The following is a 23,667-nucleotide window of genomic DNA, read 5'->3' as shown; positions in this document are numbered from 1 at the left end:
ATGGAAAATCTCAATCTCAACAAAGAGAAAACAATAGAGGAAGTTCAACATGGAGCCATCAGGAAAGATCATCAAAATTTAATACAAGATGCAACCAAACAGTGGAAATTTGTGAAAGATCATCCAGTGTAACAAATTTTGGGAGAACCTTCACAAGGTGTAAGTACTCGATCATCTCTTAGAAATATTTGCAATCATACTGCTTTTCTATCTCAAATTGAACCCAAAAATATTGATGATGCACTTCTTGATGAATCTTGGATTCTAGCTATGCAAGAAGAGTTGAATTAATTTGAAAGAAATGATATTTGGATATTTGTTCCTAAACCCAAAAATCATACTATTATTGGAACAAAATGGGTTTTTAGAAATAAGAAAGATGAGTCCGGAGTCATAACTAAAAATAAGGCTCGACTTGTAGCCCAAGGTTTTAATCAAGAAGAAAGAATCGATTATGATGAGACATATGCACCAGTTGCAAGATTAGAAGCTATTCGAATGCTACTTGCATATGCTTGTTATAAAGATTTCAAACTTTTTCAAATGGATGTTAAAAGTGCTTTCTTAAATGGTTTTATAAATGAAGAGGTATATGTTGAGCAACCTCCAGGTTTTGAAAATCATATTTCCCCAAATCATGTTTTCAAACTCACAAAAGCACTATATGGACTTAAACAAGCTCCTAGAGCTTGGTACGAGATTTATGTTGATGATATAATTTTCGGTGCTACTAATGAAAATATGTGTCAAGTTTTTGCTAAGACTATGCAGGAAGAATTTGAGATGAGCATGATGGGAGAACTTACATTCTTTCTCGGATTGCAAATTAAGCAAGCAAAAAGCGGGACATTCATCAATCAATCAAAATATATTAAGGAATTATTGAAGAAGTTTGGGATGGAAAATGCTAAGGAAATTGGAACACCAATGAGCCCATCAACTAAACTTGATAAAGATGAATCCGGTAAGCCAGTTGACTCGAAAATATATCGAGGTATGATTGGTAGCTTATTATATTTAACAGCTAGTAGACCAGATATTATGTTTAGTGTGTGCTTATGTGCACGCTTTCAATCATCTCCAAAAGAATCACATTTAATTGCAGTTAAGCGCATTCTTAGATATCTTAGTGGTACAATTAACTTAGGATTATGGTACCCTAAGCATACATCTTTCGATCTAATCAGCTACACAGATGCAGATTATGTTGGCTGTAAAATAGATCGAAAAAGCACTAGTGGAGCATGCCATTTCTTAGGTCATGCATTAGTTTCCTGGTTTAGTAAAAAATAAAATTATGTTGCACTTTCTACTGCTGAGGCAGAATATGTTTTTGCGGGTAGTTGTTGTGCTCAAGTTCTCTACATGAAGCAACAACTTGAAGATTTTAAACTCAAGTATAATCACATTCCAATCAAATGTGATAATACAAGTGCTATAAATCTTTCAAAGAACCCAATACAACATTCTAGAACTAAGCATATTGAAATAAGATATCATTTTCTTCGAGATCATGTGCAGAAAGGCGATATAATACTAGAATTCACAAACACACACGATCAGTTAGCAGATATTTTCACAAAACCTTTACCAGAAGATAGATTATGTATAATCAGAAGAGAAATAGGTATGATGCATGCTATGAATATCTCTTAAAAGATAGACTATAGTCAATAAAAATAGAGATAGATTTTTTAAATACTTTTACATAAACTTGAGATTCTTAGCCTCATGTTTGAGACGCTCATTCTCTTCATACGATATCATGTCATTCTTATCCATGAGAACCGGCAAGCGGAATGAAGAATCTAATAAAGATTTCAACTGTTTATTCTTCTGCCGAATGATTCCTTCCCTTGTGTGAGACTCTTGAATAATTCGTTGAAGTACAACAATTTGTTCTTTGAGTTTTTCAACTTCATGATTTTTGGCTTGTAGCCGCTGAGAAAAAGCAACAATAGAGGAAGAGTAGCGAGTCCCAAGACTCACCAAGTCATAAATAGCATCAGAATCTGACTTATTAGTCAGATTATTATTTTCTTGCTGCAACATGGCACCAATGGCAGCTGCAGAAAGGACAGGAGGTTGAGATGCAGAATGCCTCATGGATGGATCTAGAGAAATGTTAGAAGAATGAGCCAATGAGAAAAGAATAGAAGGCTTAAAACGAGAATGCTGAAGGAATGCAGATGAGTTATAGAGATGAGAAGAAAACTTAATGCGGATTGGATGAACTTCAGGACTGATTTTATAGAGATAGCATAAAGAACAAGACAATCTATCATCCAAGTCAAAGAGCAATGTATTTTTTTCCCGATCGGTGAAAATGACATTTTTTTAGAAACTCGAAGCCTTCAATCTTGTTTGTCAACAACATCAGGCGATTTTTTTCAAATCTCCAGCCGCACTTGTCGGGTCACGGACGAATGAAATTTATTTATTTTTAACTATCTACAGTGTCTACTAATGCACCGTTTTCTTTAGATCCATTTACTTATTACGGATCATTTTTAATGATGCCAAAATGGGGAGAAGTGTTAAACTAGAACATTAACATTATTTAAATTACTAAACTTGTTATATATGCTTATTAACATTGTTTAAATTACTAAACTTGTTATATATGCTTGGAATTATATTTATACTTTTACTTGAAAAACTAACGCATATTTTCAGGGGGAGCTTAAGTATTAATACAGGTTTCAAGTTCTATCAAGTATTTGTCATCATCAAAAAGGGGGAGATTGTTAAACCCAAGGTTTCAAGTTTCATGTGATTATAAATCTACACATGAATTTTGATGATAACAAATGAATTCAAAAAATAAAGGAGTTTCAAGCTCAAGTTGTTCATACAATGGAATCAAGTACATCAAAGAACCAAGCATGAGCAAGAAGGAAACAAGTTCACATTAAAGTCATAGAATAATGTTGTAAATCTCTTAAAATTCGAAATTAGAATTAATTCTCAAAATTAATATTTTATCGTAAAGCATTAAAATACATTTTCTACATGTGCATGAATATTTTTGAAAATTAAATTTGAAAATTTTGAAAGATGATTTATTGTCATCTTTTGCATGTGCATGCCTTGATTAAAGGGTTGAATTTTGAAAATATTAAAGATGATTGATTATCATCTTTCACATGTGCATGTTTTATTTGAATATTTTCAAAAGTGATTGATGCTTTTTTAGACTTATACAAAAGGTAGATGATTTTGTTTGAAAAATTTGAAAAGTAAAGTGTGCTTATTTTGTCATATACAAAAAGTAAAAGATTAGGTTTGAATCTTTTGAAAAGAAAAGTGTGCTCATTTTGTCTTATGCCAAAAGTAAAAGATTAGGTTTGATTTTTTTGAAAAAGTAAATGATGTTATTTTTGACAATTGAAAAAGAAGAACCTTTTATTTGAATTTTTTGAAAAAGTGAATGATGTTGTCTTTGACATGTGAATCTTTTTAAATTTGAATATGAAGTCTCATATGCCTATAAATAGATCATTTGAGAGCTTTACATTTACAACATCCAGAGCATACAACATTCATTCAAAGCTTTCATTCTCTCTTCTCTAAGCATTGAGCCTTAATCCTTATTCATTTTGAGAGATATAGTTTGTGCTGTATTGTTCTTATTTCACTCATTGATGAGTGTTTTCTGATAACCTACCCACTATCAGCTTTTGTATCAGAAAAAGGGTGTGTAGAACCCTTGTACGTGTAGAAAGTATTCTATACAGAGAATAGTTGAATCACCACTTGTAAGGTGATTGCAAGTGTAAAGGGTGTTCTACACGGATCATTTGTAGCGGTGTTGTTCAAAGGTGTAATAGGTTTCTATCTCCACCTGAAGGAGGTTGAATAGTGAATTTGGGAATCCTCAAGGGGTAGCTTGAGGCGAGGACGTAGGCAGTAGGGCCGAACCTCGTTAACATACTGAGTTTGCTTCTCTCTTACCCTTACTCTTTATATTTATTATTATTTCATATTTTGTTTATATTTTATATTATATATTTGATTTATAATTGTTATTTTTTTTAATACAACTCAATTCACCCCCCCTCTTGTGTTAGTCATCTGGGCAACAAAGTGCTTTCGTTGGCAGCTAAGTTGATTTTGGGTTTTTTTTTTTTTTAAATATGTTTTCGTTTTTAAAATTATTACTTTCTGCTCTTGATCCCTTTCTTTGGTGTTGATTCGTTGTTTTATGGTACCTTGATCTGTTGTTTTTCGTGGTCTCTATTTGGTTGTTGTGGTTAAAAAGAAAACGCTGAGGAAAAGAAAATAAAGGCAAAAAGGGCAAAAAAAAAAAAAGTTGTGGGTACAGGAAATAATATTATTTTTCAATGTTTACCCATTTTTCTTGATGTTGATCTTGGTCCTCTGGGCTAAATCAGTTGCAACTAAGTTGTCTTAAAATAAAAGAGAAAGGTCTTTTAAGAGTTTTTGTTGGTCTGGAAGTTGGAGTAATTCCTGTTTAGCCTGTTTCTGACTTAAAATCACTCTTGTAGAAAATCCCTGATTGGCGAGATATGTTAATCTACCCATTCAAAAGTTTTCCTTGTAGGTGTAGAGCAATCCTATGGATTTTAATTATGTAATTTGATGTTGCTTAGAATTTCACTTGATCTATTTGAATGTTTGGACTTCATGCGGCTTTTGTTTATCCTATCCATCGCTAGAAGACAAAACTTTCCTCGGATGGAAATAGAAATTGATGCTGGATTATACAGTTAGTGTGATTCTCTCAGTTGTGGATACTTTTTACCCTTAACAAATAGAACTCAATCTGAAAGATTTCCCTGAACAACATTCATCACATAATGATAAGGATGAAAATGATCCCTGGCACAATAGGGTCCTTGAAAACAGCGTACATTCTTTTCTGTGAATGACGCCCCCTCCGACTGCCATGCAGCTAACCTATTTTGCAATTTTTGTTCAAGCTATTCTCTTCATGGGATTGATATCTTGCTATTGTCTCTAGTGTTGGCGTCTTGAATTTTTGGCTGTTTTGTGGTATCAAGTAATTGTTAACTGCTTGATTTATGGTGTTAAAGGAGGCTCTTTATTCAATTTTAATGTTTAGCTGAAGCATAGCAAGGCTGACTTTTCTTAGATAATTTGATTGAACTGGATTGCTAAATTCTATTTTCTCTGCAGTGGGTACAAAGAAAAAGCCTCTTGTGAAAGGGCGTGGATTAAAGGACTAGAAACTGGATCACTTGCCTCATCATTTCACTTGAATTACTCAGCCACCGAGACATCGGGTACAAAGGAAAGCTATTACATGATTTTAAGTTCCATGAAGGACATATTCGATCCATAGCTTTCCATCCCCTCGAGTTTCTCTTGGCCACTGGTGAGCATCTGACCTAAAGCTTGAATTTAAGACTTAAATTGACTGTATTAAAGGAAAAATGGCTCTACATGGTTGAGGAGCTTCTGAAATAGAGGAAAAATTGCTTCCGACCACACTGCAGAGGGCTTAGGAGTTGTTAACTTGTTATGGATGCTCTTTGCCTCCCTTTTATGATACTAATATTCTTTTAATTTCCTTTTTGCTTCCAGATATATGTAATGGTGGAGCCCAAGAGGCGGGGAACAATGAGATGCACATTCCTTTATCTTAATCTGTGATATGGGTTGATATCATTCTGCTTACTTTCAGATTTATTGATTTTGTAATTCATATATTGTAATTTAGTATTTCGTAATATAATGAATAAAAAATAAATAATATAATATGTAGTTGATTGTATTCTGATGCATGCATACTTGCATAGATGAATATTGAAAATATTTTTTGGTTTTACGTGCATTTTTATTTTAAGGCAAATTAAGTGAAACTTTGATATAGGAGTAGATGATATGTTTCAACCCTCTACTCCTGTATATCTTCCTTTTAAAAAAAAAAAATCAGAGATACTGAAAATTAAAGTTTCACTACTCCTGTTTCACACTTCGTAAGTGTTTCAACCAAAAATTAGAGCTACTGAAAATATAGGATATACATTTAGGCTTTTATTAAAAGAAAAAAGGGTAGAATCCGGAACCCGGAATCCGGGTTTTGGAAAACCCAGATTCCGGCCCGTGTATGACTCGGGTAGATCCGGTCCGGGTTCCAACTTGGATTTGAAATCCGAGTTCCAGTTTGGGTATACCCAGATTTTCGGATCGGAATCCGGATGAACAGTCATACCCCAAAGTGTATTTTACAATTCCTTGGCATAATAAAATCCTGTGTAGCTATATAAACATAAGCACATTGTCATACCACATTAATTATGTGTCGTGTGATTGATTTGCTTTTATTTTCTCTTACTTATTTGTCATCATTGTGTTTCACAACAGGATCAACCTAGCTACGTGGTTCGATGGCCACTTGCATGAGGGAAATCAGCCTAGGCAATGTCAAATTTACCTGAACTCAAGATTAATGATATTCTCTATCTTACGTTAGCTAGGTTGTAGGTACATGTATTTGAGAAATTATATTTATAAATTTAAGATATATAAGTCATGCCCTTTTTTTTTTTTGAAAAAAGTGTATATATAAATCTGAGATCCATATTAAAAAAAATTTTTTTAATAGATTATATTTAAATAAATAAATAAATAAATACGTGAAATTTGCATACTCTAAAATTATATCTAATTATATTTGTATATTTATACATGTTCTTGATGATTACTTGTGCGCTATGTTTTTTTAAATTTCTAACTAACTAGAGTTTTCTGCAGGACCACCATTAAAAAGTACAAGAAATCATTTTCTAGAAAGCCTTGAAAGAAAGCAGAGTTCTAGATCTCCTCTATCGTTCCTCCTCTAGCTAGGAGTTGTAAATCTATGTACCTTTCTAAACAAGGAAGCTGGTTCCCCCAAATTGAGGCTACAAATCCTTCAATCACCTTATTATATAATGCTTAGCTGATTTGCCGGTCACAGCTAGCCCACAAATTGGTATTCATGATCATCAGTATTACCTTAGCGAACAGCAAAATTAGATTTGAAGTTTGACCTTAAGGGCCTGTTCGGGATTTCGTTAAAAGTTTTAAAAATTGCTTAAATAGTTTTAAAATATTTTAATGATAAAATTAAGTTATTTAGTTAATTCATATTAAAGTATTTTTTAATATAAAAAAAGCTAAAAATTACGTTTAAGTAGAAGCATTCCTTAAACATACTTTTTTAGATTTTGCGGAACATAATTATACTGTAATAAAATATTAGTAGATGAAAATATCCATATAACTTTTAAATAATTATAATTTTACCATAATCTTATTTTATTAAGTGATAGTCTCATTTTATCAATATTTTCTATTTTAATTTGAGTTTCAAATTTCAAATTTGAGATTTTTTATTACTTTCAGTAGCTGACATATCAACATATATGGTTCCGTAAATATAGATAGCATTTTCTATCTTTAAAAAATCAAATGACCTTTTATGTCATTTTCACTTTAAAAAGTACTTTTTAATTGTTTTAAAATAAATGTAATATGTTTTAAAGTATTTTAGACATATAATTAATTACTAAATAGTAAATAACTTTTTATTAGTAGTTTTTATTACTTTAAACTCTATAACTATAAGTCTGGTCCTGTTTGGCCACATAAATTTTCATCTCAAATATAAAATTCTCATCTCATCATTACAACTTTTCTAAATCCTCATATAAAATATAATAAACAATTTAACTTTTTTTCTACTTTTTCAAATCTCAAAAAAATAATAATATTAAAATATAATATTTTAATATTTAATTTTAAAACTCAAAATTCTTATCTGAAAATTTTCAGTGACCAAGCAAAATTCTTAAAAATTATATTACTCAATACAATCTCAAATATGCACATACTCTCGGAGTATGAATGATGAGGTACGTACTGATCTTGTCCTATCACAACATATTCTATAGTTAAAATTATTTATGAAATTAGTAATTTTAATTGATCTAACATATTGTGATATGTCTAAAATTACTTCTAGGTGAGAGTCAGAAATTACAGAGATAGCATACATTCAAACTAAAAATCCTCTCATATACGTACGAAGGTGATCAATATTGATCAGCTCTGAAGCTTTTTGTTTTTTCTTTGTTCTATTTTTATTTTATTTTTTACCTTTTCACTTTTTTCTTATTGATAAATATGAACTGTGTTGGTGACAAAAGTAATAAAATAAAATTATAATAACATTAGAATTAAAACGAAATTAATTTGAATTGAGATATAGAAATCTCATTTTTTTTTTATAAGGAGATTCAATCATTTAGCGATAAATAATTCAAATGAACCGATATAGCGGACTTCTCTTGATTTGTCTCTTTCTTGATATAACAATCCAACATATTTTCATATAACTTGAACCAACTATTGAGTGGTTCTTGTTTGAAAATATCTCAAGAATATCTTGTATACACTTCTTTTGATTTTATAAAACTTTCTCCTTATACGAAAAAGTAGGCAAATTACCACTCTTCAAGCAAAGAAGGAATATAACTGAGAATGCAAAGAGGATGGGTCCGTTTGGGAACGCAATTCATTTAAAGTATTCTCATGTATTTTCTTTCTAAATATTACTTAAATATAAAACACTTTTAATTTTAAATATTTATCTTTTTCATCTAATCAATACCACTTTCCCAAACTCTCAAACAAAAAAAAAAAAAAAAAAAAAACAATACTACTTTTTCAAATTTTAAAATAAAAATAATATTCAAACTACATTTTAGCTTTTTAATATAATTTTTATTCAGTTTTTTATCTCTCTTTTTTTAAAATATAATAAAACATATTAACTCAAATGATTTTTAAAGAAAATAATCTAGGATGATGCTAATGTGACCGATGTCCCTACTAATAATCCAACCAATAAGTGTATTTCATAATTTTTTTGTTTTTGTTTAACATCTTTAAATATATTTTTTATTAAAAATATATAAATTCAATAATATTACTTGTTTAATCACTAAGATAAAAATTAAAACAAAAAATAAAAATAGGTGAACCATGGATCATCTATCTATATATTGAAACAGCATTATCCAATTATCCAATAATCAAATATGCTCACTTACGATTTGAAATCAATCCGTAGACTTTTTACACCCTTTTTTTCCTACTTCTGTAATGAGAATTTAAAACCCAGGCCGGGGACCTTAAACATGCAGGCGGGGATCAAGTGGAGTTTTGTTTTTCAAGACGATTAAAGAAATGAGGGCGTTTTTCTTACGGGCTAAACTGGAGGGTATTTTTAATAAGCCGTCAAATATTAATAAAATATTACTTTCAGTCTTAATGACTAAATAAATTTCAAATTCTACCATTATCAGACGGTGAAGAAGAAACGTTACAAAAATTCTATTTATTAAAAAACGAATTTAGCTCTACGTAATGATATAGCTTAATTGTGAGAAAACGTTACATTAATGGAATTATCACGGGAAAGTAGATGATCCCTGGCAGTAGATTAGTCCATCCGATGTGGTACTTTTTATTATATTATCATTTTTTTTAACCGGTGATCTCAAAGAAAGGACTATGGATTTTTTTAAAATTCATCTTAAGACAATTAACAACAATACATCTGTCACTTTCTCTGCTTTCAGTGGAGGTTCCACCACTATTAGTGGTGGTTCTATTATTTGCAAATTTTTACAAATAAATTATTATTATCTTTTAAGACGGCATTTTCTTAATAAGACATGAGTGAAGACTAAAAAATTGATTGTAAAAATATATTTTTTTCTTTTTATATATATTTTTAATACTGTTATTATTATTCTAGAATATTTGTTAGAAAATTATACTCTCTCATCATGTATTATTTTTTTCGCTATTCTAATGAAGCCTACTCAAAGAAAAAAAAGTATTATATAGCTAGCTTGGCTATTGTACCTAGTTAAGGAGCAGATCAATGACAGCAAGGCAAGAGTGGGCGATTTTCAATTGCCAAGCCCGACGTGGCAAGCCCGACGCAGAGTTTCTGTACATTGAGAATTGCCACGGTCGAAATTTGTTATTATGTATGAGATGAGATGAGATGATAATTTATAAATAGTAATAAGATAATTTATAAATAATAATGAGATAATTTGAGTTAAATATTTTTTAAATTTTAGAAAAGAAATGATAAAAAATTGAATAAAAAAATATTATAAAGTTAAATTTTTATAGGAATATAATTTTATAATATTATTTTTGTTAAGAGATTTGAAAAAATTGGAATTATTTTTTAATTAAAAGTTTGAAAAAATTATAATAATTAGATTAAAAATTTTATATTTAAATTATGTTTAAAAATAAGATAGGATGTGATAAAATGAGATTATATAAGAATTTTGTGTTTCATCTTAAACCCAAACCTACCATATGTGTTTGTTTGAGATTGTAGTAGGTAATATAGCTTTTAATTTTAGAATTTTAATTGTAGAGTTTAAGTATATATTAGTGTATGACTCAAATTATGGTGAGTAATATAACTTTTAGCTTAAAGTTTATAGCTGTATAACTTAAATAATTAGCTTTAATGTTAAAAAAAAACTATGAGTAATGTTAGATATATAGGATGTGTTAATTTTTATTATTCTTTTTTTTTTTTAAATAGAATAGTTTGATTTGAAAATTGGTGTGCAAGTCTTGTGCATCCCCTTTAAAAAAAAGTGAGACTCTATTAAATAAATCATGATCTTTTTATGTGAGTCTCAGATTTTTTTTTTTTAAGGGAATGCGTGGAGTTTAGACAACTTATATCAAAATCTATCTATTGTTATATATATATATATATATATATTAAGAAAAAAAAATCTATCTATTGTTTGATAACCATTCGTCTAGAGCACATTCAAACATATTATATATTTGTTTTGAAACAGTAGAAAAAGTATTTTTTGAGATAAAAATCACATAAAATATCATTTGAAAGTTATCGTATTGTGTCGTGCATGTGATAAGATCAATGGCAAATGTATAATTATCTAAAATTTATATGGATATTTTTGCCTATTGATAATCTTTTTCAAAATTGAAACTATATTTCGTATTATCCAGAAAAATACGTTTGAAGAAATGATATTTTTTCTTAAACGTAATTTTTATCTTATTTGACATTAAAAAATATTTTAATATATAATATCCAAAAGATCTAATTTTATCATTAAAGAGTTTCTAATAAGGCTTTTTAAACACTTTTTAAAACTCTTAATGCAATCCCAAATAAGCCTTTAGCTAAAAAAAGTTATAAACTCTACTATTAAAAAGCTATTTAGTGTTTAAACACTATATCTAAAACATTTTCAAACGTATTACATTTATTTGAAAACAATATAAAAAATATTTTTTGATGTTGAAATGACAAAATGTAATTTGATTTTTTTAAAAATTATGATTATATCCTTAATAAAAATCAAATCTTATAATCAAATAATAACAAAAATAGTCTAATAGGATCTTTAGTGGGTATAATAATAAAAAATCTCTTCAAGGACGCATAAGTGAATTAACAATACAATTATGCTCAATATTCATAGCATTTTTATAGTGTCATGCCAATGATAAGATTAAAAAGTAAAGTTATAGTTATCTAAAAATTATATGATCATGTTTATCGTTTAATTGATAGCCTTCTTTAGTTAAGATCATTTGAGCTACATTGCAAAGCAAAATATGTTTTTCAAAAATGTACTTTTGAGTTTCTTTTAACTTATATATTTATTTAATATGTAATAACTAAACAATCTAACTGTATAATCAAATAACTTTTAAACCTATCTAAACACAATTTTTCCTACCCAACGCATCCCTAAACATGCAAGATTTAAAAGCTTTATGCCCGGTTTGGTTAGCCAATACAAATGAAAACATCTCATATGGAATTGTATCGTACAATAGTTTTGGCTATCCAAACATAATATTTCATCTTTTAAGTTTTGAAAACATTAACAGTAATTAAACAGTAAATAAATAGTGAAAAGTGATATGAATAGTAGGGCTATACACTGATGGGTTTCGATGCCGAACCGAGACACCACCGACATATTCAAAGTCTCTTTTAAACCGGCCGAAACCGAGGGTTTGGGAAGAGAAAACCGATCATATCGGTCTCGATTTGAATGTGCTCGGTGGTTGGTTTACCGTCGGCTTATTCTGTGAAGGAGGAGCAACTGAGGAAGAAGATTCCAGACGCGTGCTGTCGCCTGCCATGGATGAAGAAAGTAGTTGCAGAGGGAAGAACGGGCGCAGGAAAGAAGAAGAGGGGTTGGGGGGGGTATTAACTCATTTTGAAACGGCGCAAGCCAAACGGCGCCGTTCTATTATATTTTTTTTAAAACATTCATGCCCTAAACGACACCGTTTCACTTAGTTAAGTGAAACAGTGCCATTTTATATACGTATATTTGAAAAAAAAAAATAGACCGGATCGGTCGATTCAGCGGTTTCCTAGGGGTCCAAACCGGCGCCGAACCGCCGATGTCAGTTTTACTTCATTTCCTCTCGCCCGCCGATCGGTTCTTTTCTTGTTCCATTCGGTTCAGTACTCTGGCCGTCGATCTAATCAGTTCACGGCCAATTTGGTCGATTCCTGTACACCCTAATGAATAGTGTGAGAACAGTACCAACCTGATGTGAATATTACATGAATATTATATGAACAGTGCAATTTTGATATGAACAGTGTGTGAACAGTACATACACAACTCACAATTTAGACATTCTATAAAATAATATATAGTACTCACACATTTTTTAAAACTCAAAAATTAAAAACTATCTCATTTGATCTCACTATCTAAACACACATTTTTTTACAAACTATTTCATCTCGTATTAACTCAAAAACTTTTATTATTATTCAAAATATCTCATCTCATCTCATCTAAATTGCGTATCCTAACAAGGCCTTAAACAAACAAAGACCAGGTTTGGTTAGCCAATACAGATGTTATCGTAACATACAATAGTTTTCTTTATCCAAACATACTATATTTCATTTCTAAATTTTAAAAATATCTACTTAAATAAATAGTAATGAATAGTAAAAATTGATAGTAAACAGTGCAAAACTGACATTAACAATATGTAAAAATTGACATGAACAACGCGTCAATAGTATATAAATAGTGCATAATTCGACTCTATATAAAACAGTAGAACCCACGCCTTTTTTTAATTTTAAAAATTAAAAATTATATCCCATCTAGATACATATTTTTGAGTAATGCTACATACAGTCATAAAATGTGTAAATACTGTGCAATTACTTTGAAAAAAGAGTGGGATTCACGATTAAAAAATTAATTTTTTTCATGTGAGTCTCGTATTAATTCATATTTTTTAAAAATACTACATGATATTTATACAGAAAAAATCTACACAACCTCCCAACACCCCAACATCCCATCCTTTTTTAATTTTTTAATATTTTTTTTTTGAATTTATTCTTTTTAAATTAATTTAATTATTTTATTTATTATTTATATATTAAATATTTAATAAAAAATAAAATAATAAAAATTTAAAAAAATGTGGAATATTGGAGTATTGGGAGGTTGTGTAGCAAAATCCATTCATACAACCACGATTACAAATATCAATTTTTTTCATTTGAAAATGGAGCCGAAATCGATCATAATTGTCGTACGTCACGAACGCTGGCTAGCTGGTCCTGTCGCATGGGAGTGACATTGCAAAGCTGAAAAGTACTGTACATAAAACAAGAAGTTAATGGCGGACTAAACAATGACTTTATTTACAATTACGTGGATACATCCCTGATCAATAATTTGGTCCACCTTGGAAAACAAGGTTGCCCAACCCTTGGATATTCCACAAGCTGTCTACCTCCTTTAAATTACTCGGTCCCAGAATCATTGATTTCATAAACCCTTCTCTCTCTCTCTCTCTCTCTCTCTCTCTCTCTCATATTGGTTATTTGCCACTCTTTGTTCTACTTCTACATATACTAAAAACAAAGTCGACGTGAAATCAACCTCCAGAGCACCTTTAGAAGTGATCAGGGTCTCCGTCCTTTAGCTTTTAAACCCAACATGGCTGCAGATACGAGCTTCCCAACTGTGGACAAATGCACGTCAATAGGCCGAGAACAGCACACAGTTGTTGCTGATATGGATGGAACCTTGCTTAGAGGCCGTAGCTCTTTCCCTTACTTTGCTCTTGTGGCCTTTGAGATTGGTGGGGTTCTGAGGCTCCTCTTCCTGCTCTTAGCTTCTCCGCTTGCTGGAATTCTCTATTACTTTGTCTCCGAGTCTGCCGGGATTCAAGTTCTCATCTTTGCAACATTTGCTGGCGCGAGAGTGTCGGATATTGAGTCGGTTGCGCATGCTGTGCTCCCAAAGTTTTACTCGAGCGATCTCCATCCAGTGACATGGAGTGTCTTTTCTGCGTGTGGACAGCGGCATGTCCTCACGGCGAATCCAAGAATTATGGTGAAAGCCTTTCTGAAGGATTTCTTGGGAGCTGACTCGGTTTTGGGCACCGAGATAGCAATTTACAAGGGTAGAGCGACCGGGTTTGTTCGTGAGCCGGGGATACTCGTAGGTAAGAACAAGGCAGATGCACTCAAGAAGGCTTTTGGAGAAACTCAGCCTGATATCGGCCTTGGTGATAGGCAAACCGATGCTCCTTTCATGTCCTTGTGCAAGGTTTGCAATTATCCCCTCAAAAATCAAACCCTCATGTTTCGCAATCATGAGTACTTGAAAATCACACACACACGTACGTATTGTTTAGTGCAATATTATTTTTTTATTTTTTTTATTTTTAAATGAGAGATATTTGCCGTGCATGCACAAGATCAACCACCATCTTTAAAGAAAGTAAAATATATGGGATTTTACGTTGTATAAAAAATTAATTTTCTAATAACAAACTTCACTAATCTTTTCAAAAAATACGTATGACTTACCTACTCTAAAATTTTATCTAACATTACTCTTTTTAAATGCAAAATAGGCTCATTTGAATTGTGACATGCATGTCGATCAGTTTATAAATTAAAACTAGAGGTTGATGGATTATAAGAGCATTGGTATTGGATTGACTATACCAATCTTTAAAATTTGAAAAATATGTAATTTTTAACTTTTAGCAAATCACTCAACACTTAAACTCTATATTGGATTAGCCATCACATTCTCTATAATAATAAAATATTATTATTTTGTATTATTTATATTTCTTTAATAAATTGATATTTCTTTAATTACTTTTTTATTTTATTTTCCTAATTTTTAATAACCTCCAACAATCATATTTATTTTCATTTTCACAATCTAACAATCTATAATATAATAATCTCATATATACATAGATGATAAAATCTCATACGTAAATAAAAATTCCATATGCATAAAAATCTCACACTATAATGTAACAATCTCATATATACATTATACATTGATGATAAAATTTCATATGTAAATAAAAATTCCATATGTACAATCTATAAAAATCCCACATCTATCATTTAATAATCTCAAAATATAACAAAATAACATAAGAGAATTAAAAAGATGAAATTAATAAATAATTGATATAGACTTGATACAGGACTTTTCATCTTTGAAGAAAAAGATGAAATTACTGTAACTCATATTTGGAATTAAAAGGGGTTGGCTAATTCAATGTGTGCTAACTTTTAATAAAATGAGTTAAATTTAAAGATAAAAAGTAATTTAAAGAAACTGATGTGGATGCTCTAAGCCTAATCCAAGAAAGAAATGTTTCATACAAATAAACTTATCAATAGGCGTGATTTGATGTTTTACGTAAATAATAAAATTGTTTTATATTAAAATAAATTTAATATTATATATTAAATCACATTAATTATATATTTATTTATGGTCGTACACTTCTAATTGAAAATACATGATGCTTTGTGAGTGAGGCTTCAAACAATATGAAAAGAATAATATTATCGGCCGGCCAGTACTTGAATTGTTTCATTTAATTAATTAAGTAATAAATAGAATTCCTATATACATGAGTAGTACTATAATTTACTCTAGTTTACATTAATAAGGGTAGGTTTCACGATTAAGATGAGACATAAAACCATTTTTTTTTTTTTTAAATTTTCACATTTAAATTATTTACTCTAAAACTAAAAATTCTTTATCTCATCCTAGCTCCAAACATATCCTAAGCTAGCTGTGAATCCAATACGCAGGAAGCTTACATTGTGCCACCCAAGCCAGAGGTGAAGGCCGTGACCAGCGACAAGCTTCCCAAGCCTATAATCTTCCACGACGGCCGCCTCGTCCAAAAGCCCAACCCACTCATGGCACTGCTCACCATTCTCTGGATCCCCATCGGCTTCGTCCTCGCTTGTTTGCGAATGGCCGCAGGCTCCCTCCTCCCTATGCCTCTGGTCTACTACGCTTTATGGGCACTTGGCGTCCGTGTAACCATCAAAGGCACCCCTCCTTCCCCAGTCAGAAAGTCCACAGGAAAATCAGGCGTACTCTTCATTTGCTCCCACCGAACACTCCTCGACCCAATCTTCCTCTCCATTGCCCTCGGCCCTGCAGTCACCTACTCAATCTCCCGACTCTCCGAGATCATCTCGCCCATCAAAACTGTCCGGCTCAGTCGTGACCGAGTCGCGGACGCCGCCATGATAAAGAAACTCTTGGAAGAAGGCGACCTGGCAATATGCCCCGAGGGGACAACTTGCCGGGAGCCATTCCTGCTAAGGTTCTCAGCTTTGTTTGCCGAACTAACCGACCAACTTGTGCCGGTGGCCATGGTGAACCGGATGAGTATGTTTCATGGAACCACAGCTCGAGGATGGAAAGGGATGGACCCATTCTACTTCTCCATGAATCCTAGCCCTGCATACGAAGTCACTTTTTTGAACAAGTTGCCAATGGAACTAACATGCGGTTCTGGGAAGTCCAGTCATGAGGTAGCGAATTACATACAAAGGTTGATTGCAGCAACTCTTTCCTACGAGTGCACCAGCTTCACTCGAAAAGATAAGTACCGGGCGCTTGCTGGTAACGATGGGAATGTGGTTGATCCAAAACCTTTGCTTAAGGCCAACAAAGTAATGGGATGCTGAAATATTTAGAAAAATGTTATTTACAGCCTTTACTGTCCTCTCGTATTATTCCTTATTCACGCACCAGCTCTGAATTAATTTGCTTGTATTAATTGCTGATCATATACTACTTGTTGAAAGCTACCCAAGTGGCATGGGTTGCACATGCACCGTAAGGTGCATTGTTTTTGGTAGGCACCGTTCGGTGCTTTGTTTTTGTTAGGCACCCATCCTATAATTTTAGTATAAATTTGCTGCACCGTATTCAGCAGTTGAGGAGAACTCTTCCTATAAATAGGAGAGTTCTAATCTGCAGAGAAGGCAGTGGAGAGGAGAGAAAAGAAAGAGAAAGAGGGACGTGAGAAAATTGAGAATTTGTAGATTTTCATAAATCTTGTACAAATTCTATAAAAGAGGCTCCAGTGGACGTAAGCAATTTGCTGAACCACTTTAAAATTGTTTTGTGTGATTTTCAGACAGGTTAGAGGCACAACAATTGGTATCAGAGCTCTGGTTCGAACTGTCTGAAAATTCAAGTTGCTCAAAATCAATTTTTGACAACTCCAGGGTGTTCCTCGCCTCGAGACGAATCCGTTGCCGCAAACGGCATCGAAAACGGAGGTCGGACGAGCCCACACGCGCCCCTAGAAGGTCAGCACGTGTATCTACTGTCATCCACGCGCCCCCACGCGCATCGGAGGAAGAAGACGACTGAGCCACACGCGCCCACGCGCCCCACGCGCTCCGAAGGTTGAAGACGCGTGACGGACACGCGCCCCCACGTGCCCTACAGAGGTTCGGCGCGTGTACTCCACGCGCCTCACTCTCCCCCACGCGCAGAAGGTACTGACTCGCTGCCCACGCGCACTGTGCAGCGCGTGTATCCCACGCGCCAGACAGATCAGAACCGTCCGTTTTTCAGATCCAATTTCGGCTTGATCTAAGCCATTCAGAATCCGATTTCAACAATCAAATAGTGCTTTCCTACTATTTGGATCGTTCTGGACTCATCCGTACGGTTAGAATTTTGAAATTTTGAGTCTAAATTTTTTAAATTCAAATGGAAGGATCTGGAAGAGACAGGAGCTCTGAACATGCCAGTAGGTCGGGACGTCGGTCCACTGTGTCAAATGCCAAGTTTGAAGTTGAAAAGTTCGATGAAACAAGTAACTTCGGCATGTGGCAGTGTGAAGTCATGGACGTGTTGATCTAACAAGAGTTGGATATTGCGTTGGGAGGAAAGCCAGATGATATGACTGATCAGGGTTGGAAGAAGCTTAATACTTAAGCTTGTAGTACAATCCGATTATGCCTTACCAAAGAACAAAAGTATTTTTTCATGAGAGAGACAAATGCTAAGGTACTTTGGCAGAAATTGGAGGATAAGTTCATGAAGAAGAGCATTGAGAGTCGTTTGCACTTGAAGAAGAAGCTCTTCAAATTCCAATTTCGTGAAGGTATTTCTATGTTTGAACATCTGAATAGTTACAACCAAATTCTTGCTGATTTGTTAAACTTAGATGTTGAAATCGAAGATGAAGATAAAGTTTTACTTTTGTTAAATTCCTTGCCCGATACATATGAGCATTTAATTACTACTCTACTGTATGGGAAGGAAAGTATTAGTTTTGACGATGTATCTAGTTCTTTAATTAGCAATGAGTACCGGAAAAAGGATAAGCAGGTACATCAAGATACATCAAGTGAAGCTTTAATAGCAAGAGGGAGACCACAGTCAAGGTATCCCAGAAAGAAAAACGGTTTTCATTCGAAAACCCGGTCCACATCACGTGGTTCATCAGTCGGCAAAAAACTCGCCAGAGACGAGTGTTCCTTTTGTCACAACAAAGGACACTGGAGGAAGGATTGTCCAAACCGGAAGGGACAATAGCAGAATCAACCCTCTACAGCCAATGTCGTGGACAAAGATGATGATTCAGATTTTTCCTTGATAAGTTCATTATCCATTTGTCATTCCGATGAATGGATTATGGATTCCGGATGTACCTATCATATGTGTCCCAATCGGGACTGGTTTACTGATTTCACAAAGATCGAGGGTGGAGCAGTACTTATGGGCAATGACAGTGCATGTAAGACACAAGGAATATGTAGCATTCGGTTAAAGCTGCACGATGGCAGCATCAAGACTCTAACAGAAGTTCGGTATGTTCCGGACTTGCGAAAGAATCTCATCTCACTGGGATCTCTGGATTCAAAGGGATTCAGAATCGCCATTGAAGACGGAACTCTCAAAGTACTAATGGGAGTTCAGGTGGCAATGAAGGGGTTAAGGCGAGGAAACTTATACTTCTTGCAGGGAAGTACTGTTGATGGAAGAGCTTCCACAGGCTGTGAGAAGCTAGATGAGACTGATGCCGACACCACCAGTCTTTGGCATATGCGTATGGGACACGCAGGAGAAAAAGCTTTGCAAACACTGGTGAAGCAAGGCTTACTCAAAGGTGCCAAGACTGGTAAACTATCTTTCTGTGAGCACTGTGTATTGGGGAAGCAGAGGCTGATCAAGTTTGGAACCGCAGTACACAATACACAGGGAATTCTTGACTATGTGCACTCCGATGTTTGGGGACCTACCCAAAATGCATCTTTGGGAGGTAAACATTGGTTTGTAACTTTTGTTTATGATTATTCTCGTCGTGTGTGGGTGTATACGATGAAGAATAAAGATGAAGTGCTGAAAATCTTCCTTGATTGGAAGAAAATGGTTGAGACTCAGACCGGCAGGAAGATCAAGCGGCTCAGATCTGATAATGGAGGTGAGTACACTTCAGACCCCTTCATGGAAGTATGCCGGAGAAAGGGAATTGTCAGACACTTCACGGTACGAGGTACACCGCAGCAGAACGGTGTGGCAGAACGAATGAATCGTACTTTATTAGAGAAAGTGCGATGTATGTTGCTGAATGCTGGACTCAGTAAAAAATTTTGAGCTAAAGCTGTGACATATGCCTGCCACCTCATCAACCGACTACCCGCAGCTGCCAATGATGGGAAGACACCCATTGAAATGTGGAGAGATAAACATGCTACTGATTATGACTTTTTACATATTTTCAGATGTCTTGCATACTATCATGCTAAAGAAAGTAAGCTTGATCCTAGAGCCAAGAAAGCAAAATTCTTGGGCTTTAGTACCGGTGTAAAAGGGTATAGACTCTGGTGCATAGAGTCCAAAAAGGTAATCATCAGTAGAGATGTTACATTCAACGAATCTGAGATGCTTAAGTCACATAAGCATAAAGATTCCAGTGAAGGCAGCAGTGATGGCGAAACATCAGATGATTCGCAAAATGTGGAGTTTATTACTTCAAAGAAGCATGGACAAGATGAGACTGATAATCCAGTCACAGTACCTCCATGTTAACCCGAATCAATAGCAACCAACAGACCGAGACGAGAGAAATGTGTACCAACACGTTATGCAGACTATGTGACATATGCATTACCAGCTGAAGGGGGTGAGATCCCAACCACTTACAGAGAAGCCGTACAGTCCAATGAACAAGTTGAATGGACAAAGGCGATGAATGAAGAGATGCATTCTCTTCACCAGAACCAGACTTGGGAGCTTGTGCCGCTTTCAAAAGGAAAGAAGGTAATTGGCTGTAAGTGGATCTTCAATCAGAAAGATGATCAAGCTGCTAAAAATGGAGTGCGATACAAAGCTAGGTTGGTAGCCAAGGGCTACGCTCAGACAAAGGGAATGGACTACAGTGAAGTATTCTCTCCTGTTGTGAAGCATTCATCCATTCGGATATTGCTAGCTTTGGTTGCACAATATGATCTTGAGTTAGCACAGCTTGATGTGAAAACAGCTTTCTTACATGGTGATCTGGAAGAGGAGATTTATTTGTCTCAACTAGAAGGATTCAAAGAAGCTGGCAAAGAAAATTGGGTATGCAGTCTGAAAAAGTCTCTCTATGGCTCGAAGCAGTCACCTCGGCAATGGTATAAGCGGTTTGACCGCTTTATGATGGATCTGAAATACACTCGTTGCCAATACGATCATTGTGTATATTTCAGAAAACTTACAGATGGATCTTTTATTTATTTGCTTTTATATGTAGATGATATGTTAATTACATGTAAAAGTAAGGGGGAGATAGATTGTTTAAAAACTCAGTTAAGTAATGAGTTTGAAATGAAAGATCTGGGAGAAGCACGAAGAATACTGGGGATGGAGATCAGCAGAGATAGGGTGAAAGGTGCAGTTCACCTTACTTAGAAGCAGTATCTGAAGAGAATACTGCAACGATTCAACATCGACTCGAAGACGAAGCCGGTGAGTACTCCTATGGCCTCATATTTCAAGCTCAGTGCATTGCAGTCTCCTAAAACTGATGAAGAGCGGGACTACATGAGGAATGTCCCGTATGCAAGTATTGTTGGAAGCTTAATATATGCCATGATGTGTACACGACCTGATATCTCCCAGGCCGTTAGCTTAGTTAGTCGCTATATGCATAATCCTGGAAAGGTTCATTGGCATGCGGCTAAGTGGATTCTACGGTATATTGCTGGGACCGTAGATGTTGGTTTGAGGTTCGAGAAGAGTGAAGATAGTCTAGTAACTGGATATGTTGACTCAGACTATGCAGGTGATCTTGACAAACGCCGATCGACAACTGGTTATGTGTTCACTATGGCTGGAGGACCAGTTAGTTGGCGATCAACTTTGCAGTCAACAATTGCACTATCATCAACTGAGGCTGAATACATGGCTGTAACTGAAGCTGTGAAAGAAGCCATTTGGTTACAGGGATTGGTAACAAATTTGGGCTTTGAGCAGCAAGAGGTTACCGTTTACTGTGACAGTCAAAGTGCAATCCATTTGGCCAAGAATCAGGTTTATCACTCTCGAACAAAACATATAGATGTCCGATTTCACTTTGTATGTGAAATATTAGAAGAAGATGACATCAAACTTCAGAAGATTAGCACTAAAGATAATCCAGCAGATATGTTGACGAAGGTCGTCACAGGAATCAAGTTCCAACACTGTTTGGACTTGATCAGTATTGTACACTACTGAGCACCCTCGGGTGCAATGGAGCATATTCGATAACAGAAGTCTCTCATGTCAAAGAAAGAGGTGCATTCATTTGAAGAATGAATCAATTTGCAAACAGTCTGGTATGGCACACTTAGGTGGAGGGGGTGATTGTTGAAAGCCACCCAAGTGGCATGAGTTGCACATGCACTGTAAGGTGCATTGTTTTTGGTAGGCACTGTTCGGTGCTTTATTTTTGTTAGGCACCCATCCCATAATTTTACCAGAAATTTGCTGCACCGTATTCAGCAGTTGAGGAAAACTCCTATAAATAGAAGAGTTCTAATCTGCAGAGAAGGCAGTGGAGAGAAGAGAAAAGAAAGAGAAAGAGGGACGTGAGAGAATTGAGAATTTGTAGATTTTTATAAATCTTGTACAAATTCTATAAAAGAGGCTCCAGTGGACGTAAGCAATTTGCTGAACCATTTTAAAATTGTTTTGTGTGATTTTCAGACAGGTTAGAGGCACAACACTACTGACAAGAGGAGATCGAGATGGCAAATATATATCTATATATATATATATATATATAAATAATACTACGTACCTCGAAATGTATGTAGTATCTTTCTTTCTTTTTTTGTCCTTTTTAATTTTGTACCTTAAGAAATGCCCAATTAACGGTACTTTATTTTCACAAATATTTTTCTGGATTCCGCAATTAGCAGGGATCGAACGTCTAAGAGATATGGAAATGACTTGAAAATTTTAATTAAATTAATTCCACAGAAGTTTTTCAAAAGAAAAAGTACATGCGACGTTATCACTTATCATGTGACAATTGTCCAAGATGGTTGTTCACTTCGTCTGTTTATTTAAAGATGATTGTTACAACTAGAAAGGATTAAATAAAACTAATTTTATAAATTGAAGTGATTTTATGTGATTTATTAGATCTATTTTACAATAAAAATATTATTATACTTACGAAAATTCGGTACCAAATGGATACCGAATAGTGTAAATTATCTTTTCATTTTTCCTCTTTTTTATTTACACATTTTTTTTAATCATTTTAACTATGTTTAAAAAAATTATAAAATTTATAAAACTATTATAAAATATTTTTTAATCATTAAATAAAAATAAAATAATAAAATAAAAACACAATTCGGTAGAAATTTTCAGTTAAATTTTTTTGTGAGAACAGTATTTATTTTATAATAAAAGTAATTTTACAATTTGACAAACTATATCAAGTGACATCAATTTATAGAATTATTTTTATGCAATTATTTTATGGTTAGAATATTTCCATCTGCTCAAACTGATCACTACGTCATATGCTTATATATATATATATATATAGTTGACATGAGAGAGATCATGGATTAAAATTTTCTAGAATTTGCATGTGTTTGAACTTTAAAACCTAAACTGAAAGAGATAAACATATAAAATGGATTCCACCTTATTAAGGAATTCATTCAATTGTTCAGCTCAACTGAACAGGCAATAATAATTAGGTAGGCATTGATGTTCTTAAATTAATCCAAAATTTGAAGTTTTTAAGAAAAGTTCAAAT

The 23,667-nt window shown here is 33.7% G+C and overlaps 1 protein-coding gene across 1 annotated transcript; it reads left to right on the top strand.

Moving 5' to 3' along the window:
• Positions 1–13,909: 13,909 nt before the first annotated feature.
• Positions 13,910–17,217, top strand: LOC122314036 (glycerol-3-phosphate acyltransferase RAM2-like). The gene is made up of 2 exons (XM_043129412.1): positions 13,910–14,666; positions 16,196–17,217. The coding sequence occupies exons 1-2, from the start codon at positions 14,052–14,054 to the stop codon at positions 17,087–17,089; spliced, it is 1,509 nt and encodes a 502-aa protein (XP_042985346.1). The 5' UTR covers positions 13,910–14,051; the 3' UTR covers positions 17,090–17,217.
• Positions 17,218–23,667: the final 6,450 nt, after the last annotated feature.

This window comes from Carya illinoinensis, chromosome 6 (assembly GCF_018687715.1).
Source record: "Carya illinoinensis cultivar Pawnee chromosome 6, C.illinoinensisPawnee_v1, whole genome shotgun sequence".
Lineage (NCBI taxonomy): Eukaryota > Viridiplantae > Streptophyta > Magnoliopsida > Fagales > Juglandaceae > Carya > Carya illinoinensis.
The sequence above is the reverse complement of the archived record's forward strand: the minus strand, read 5'-3'. Positions and strand labels throughout refer to the sequence as shown.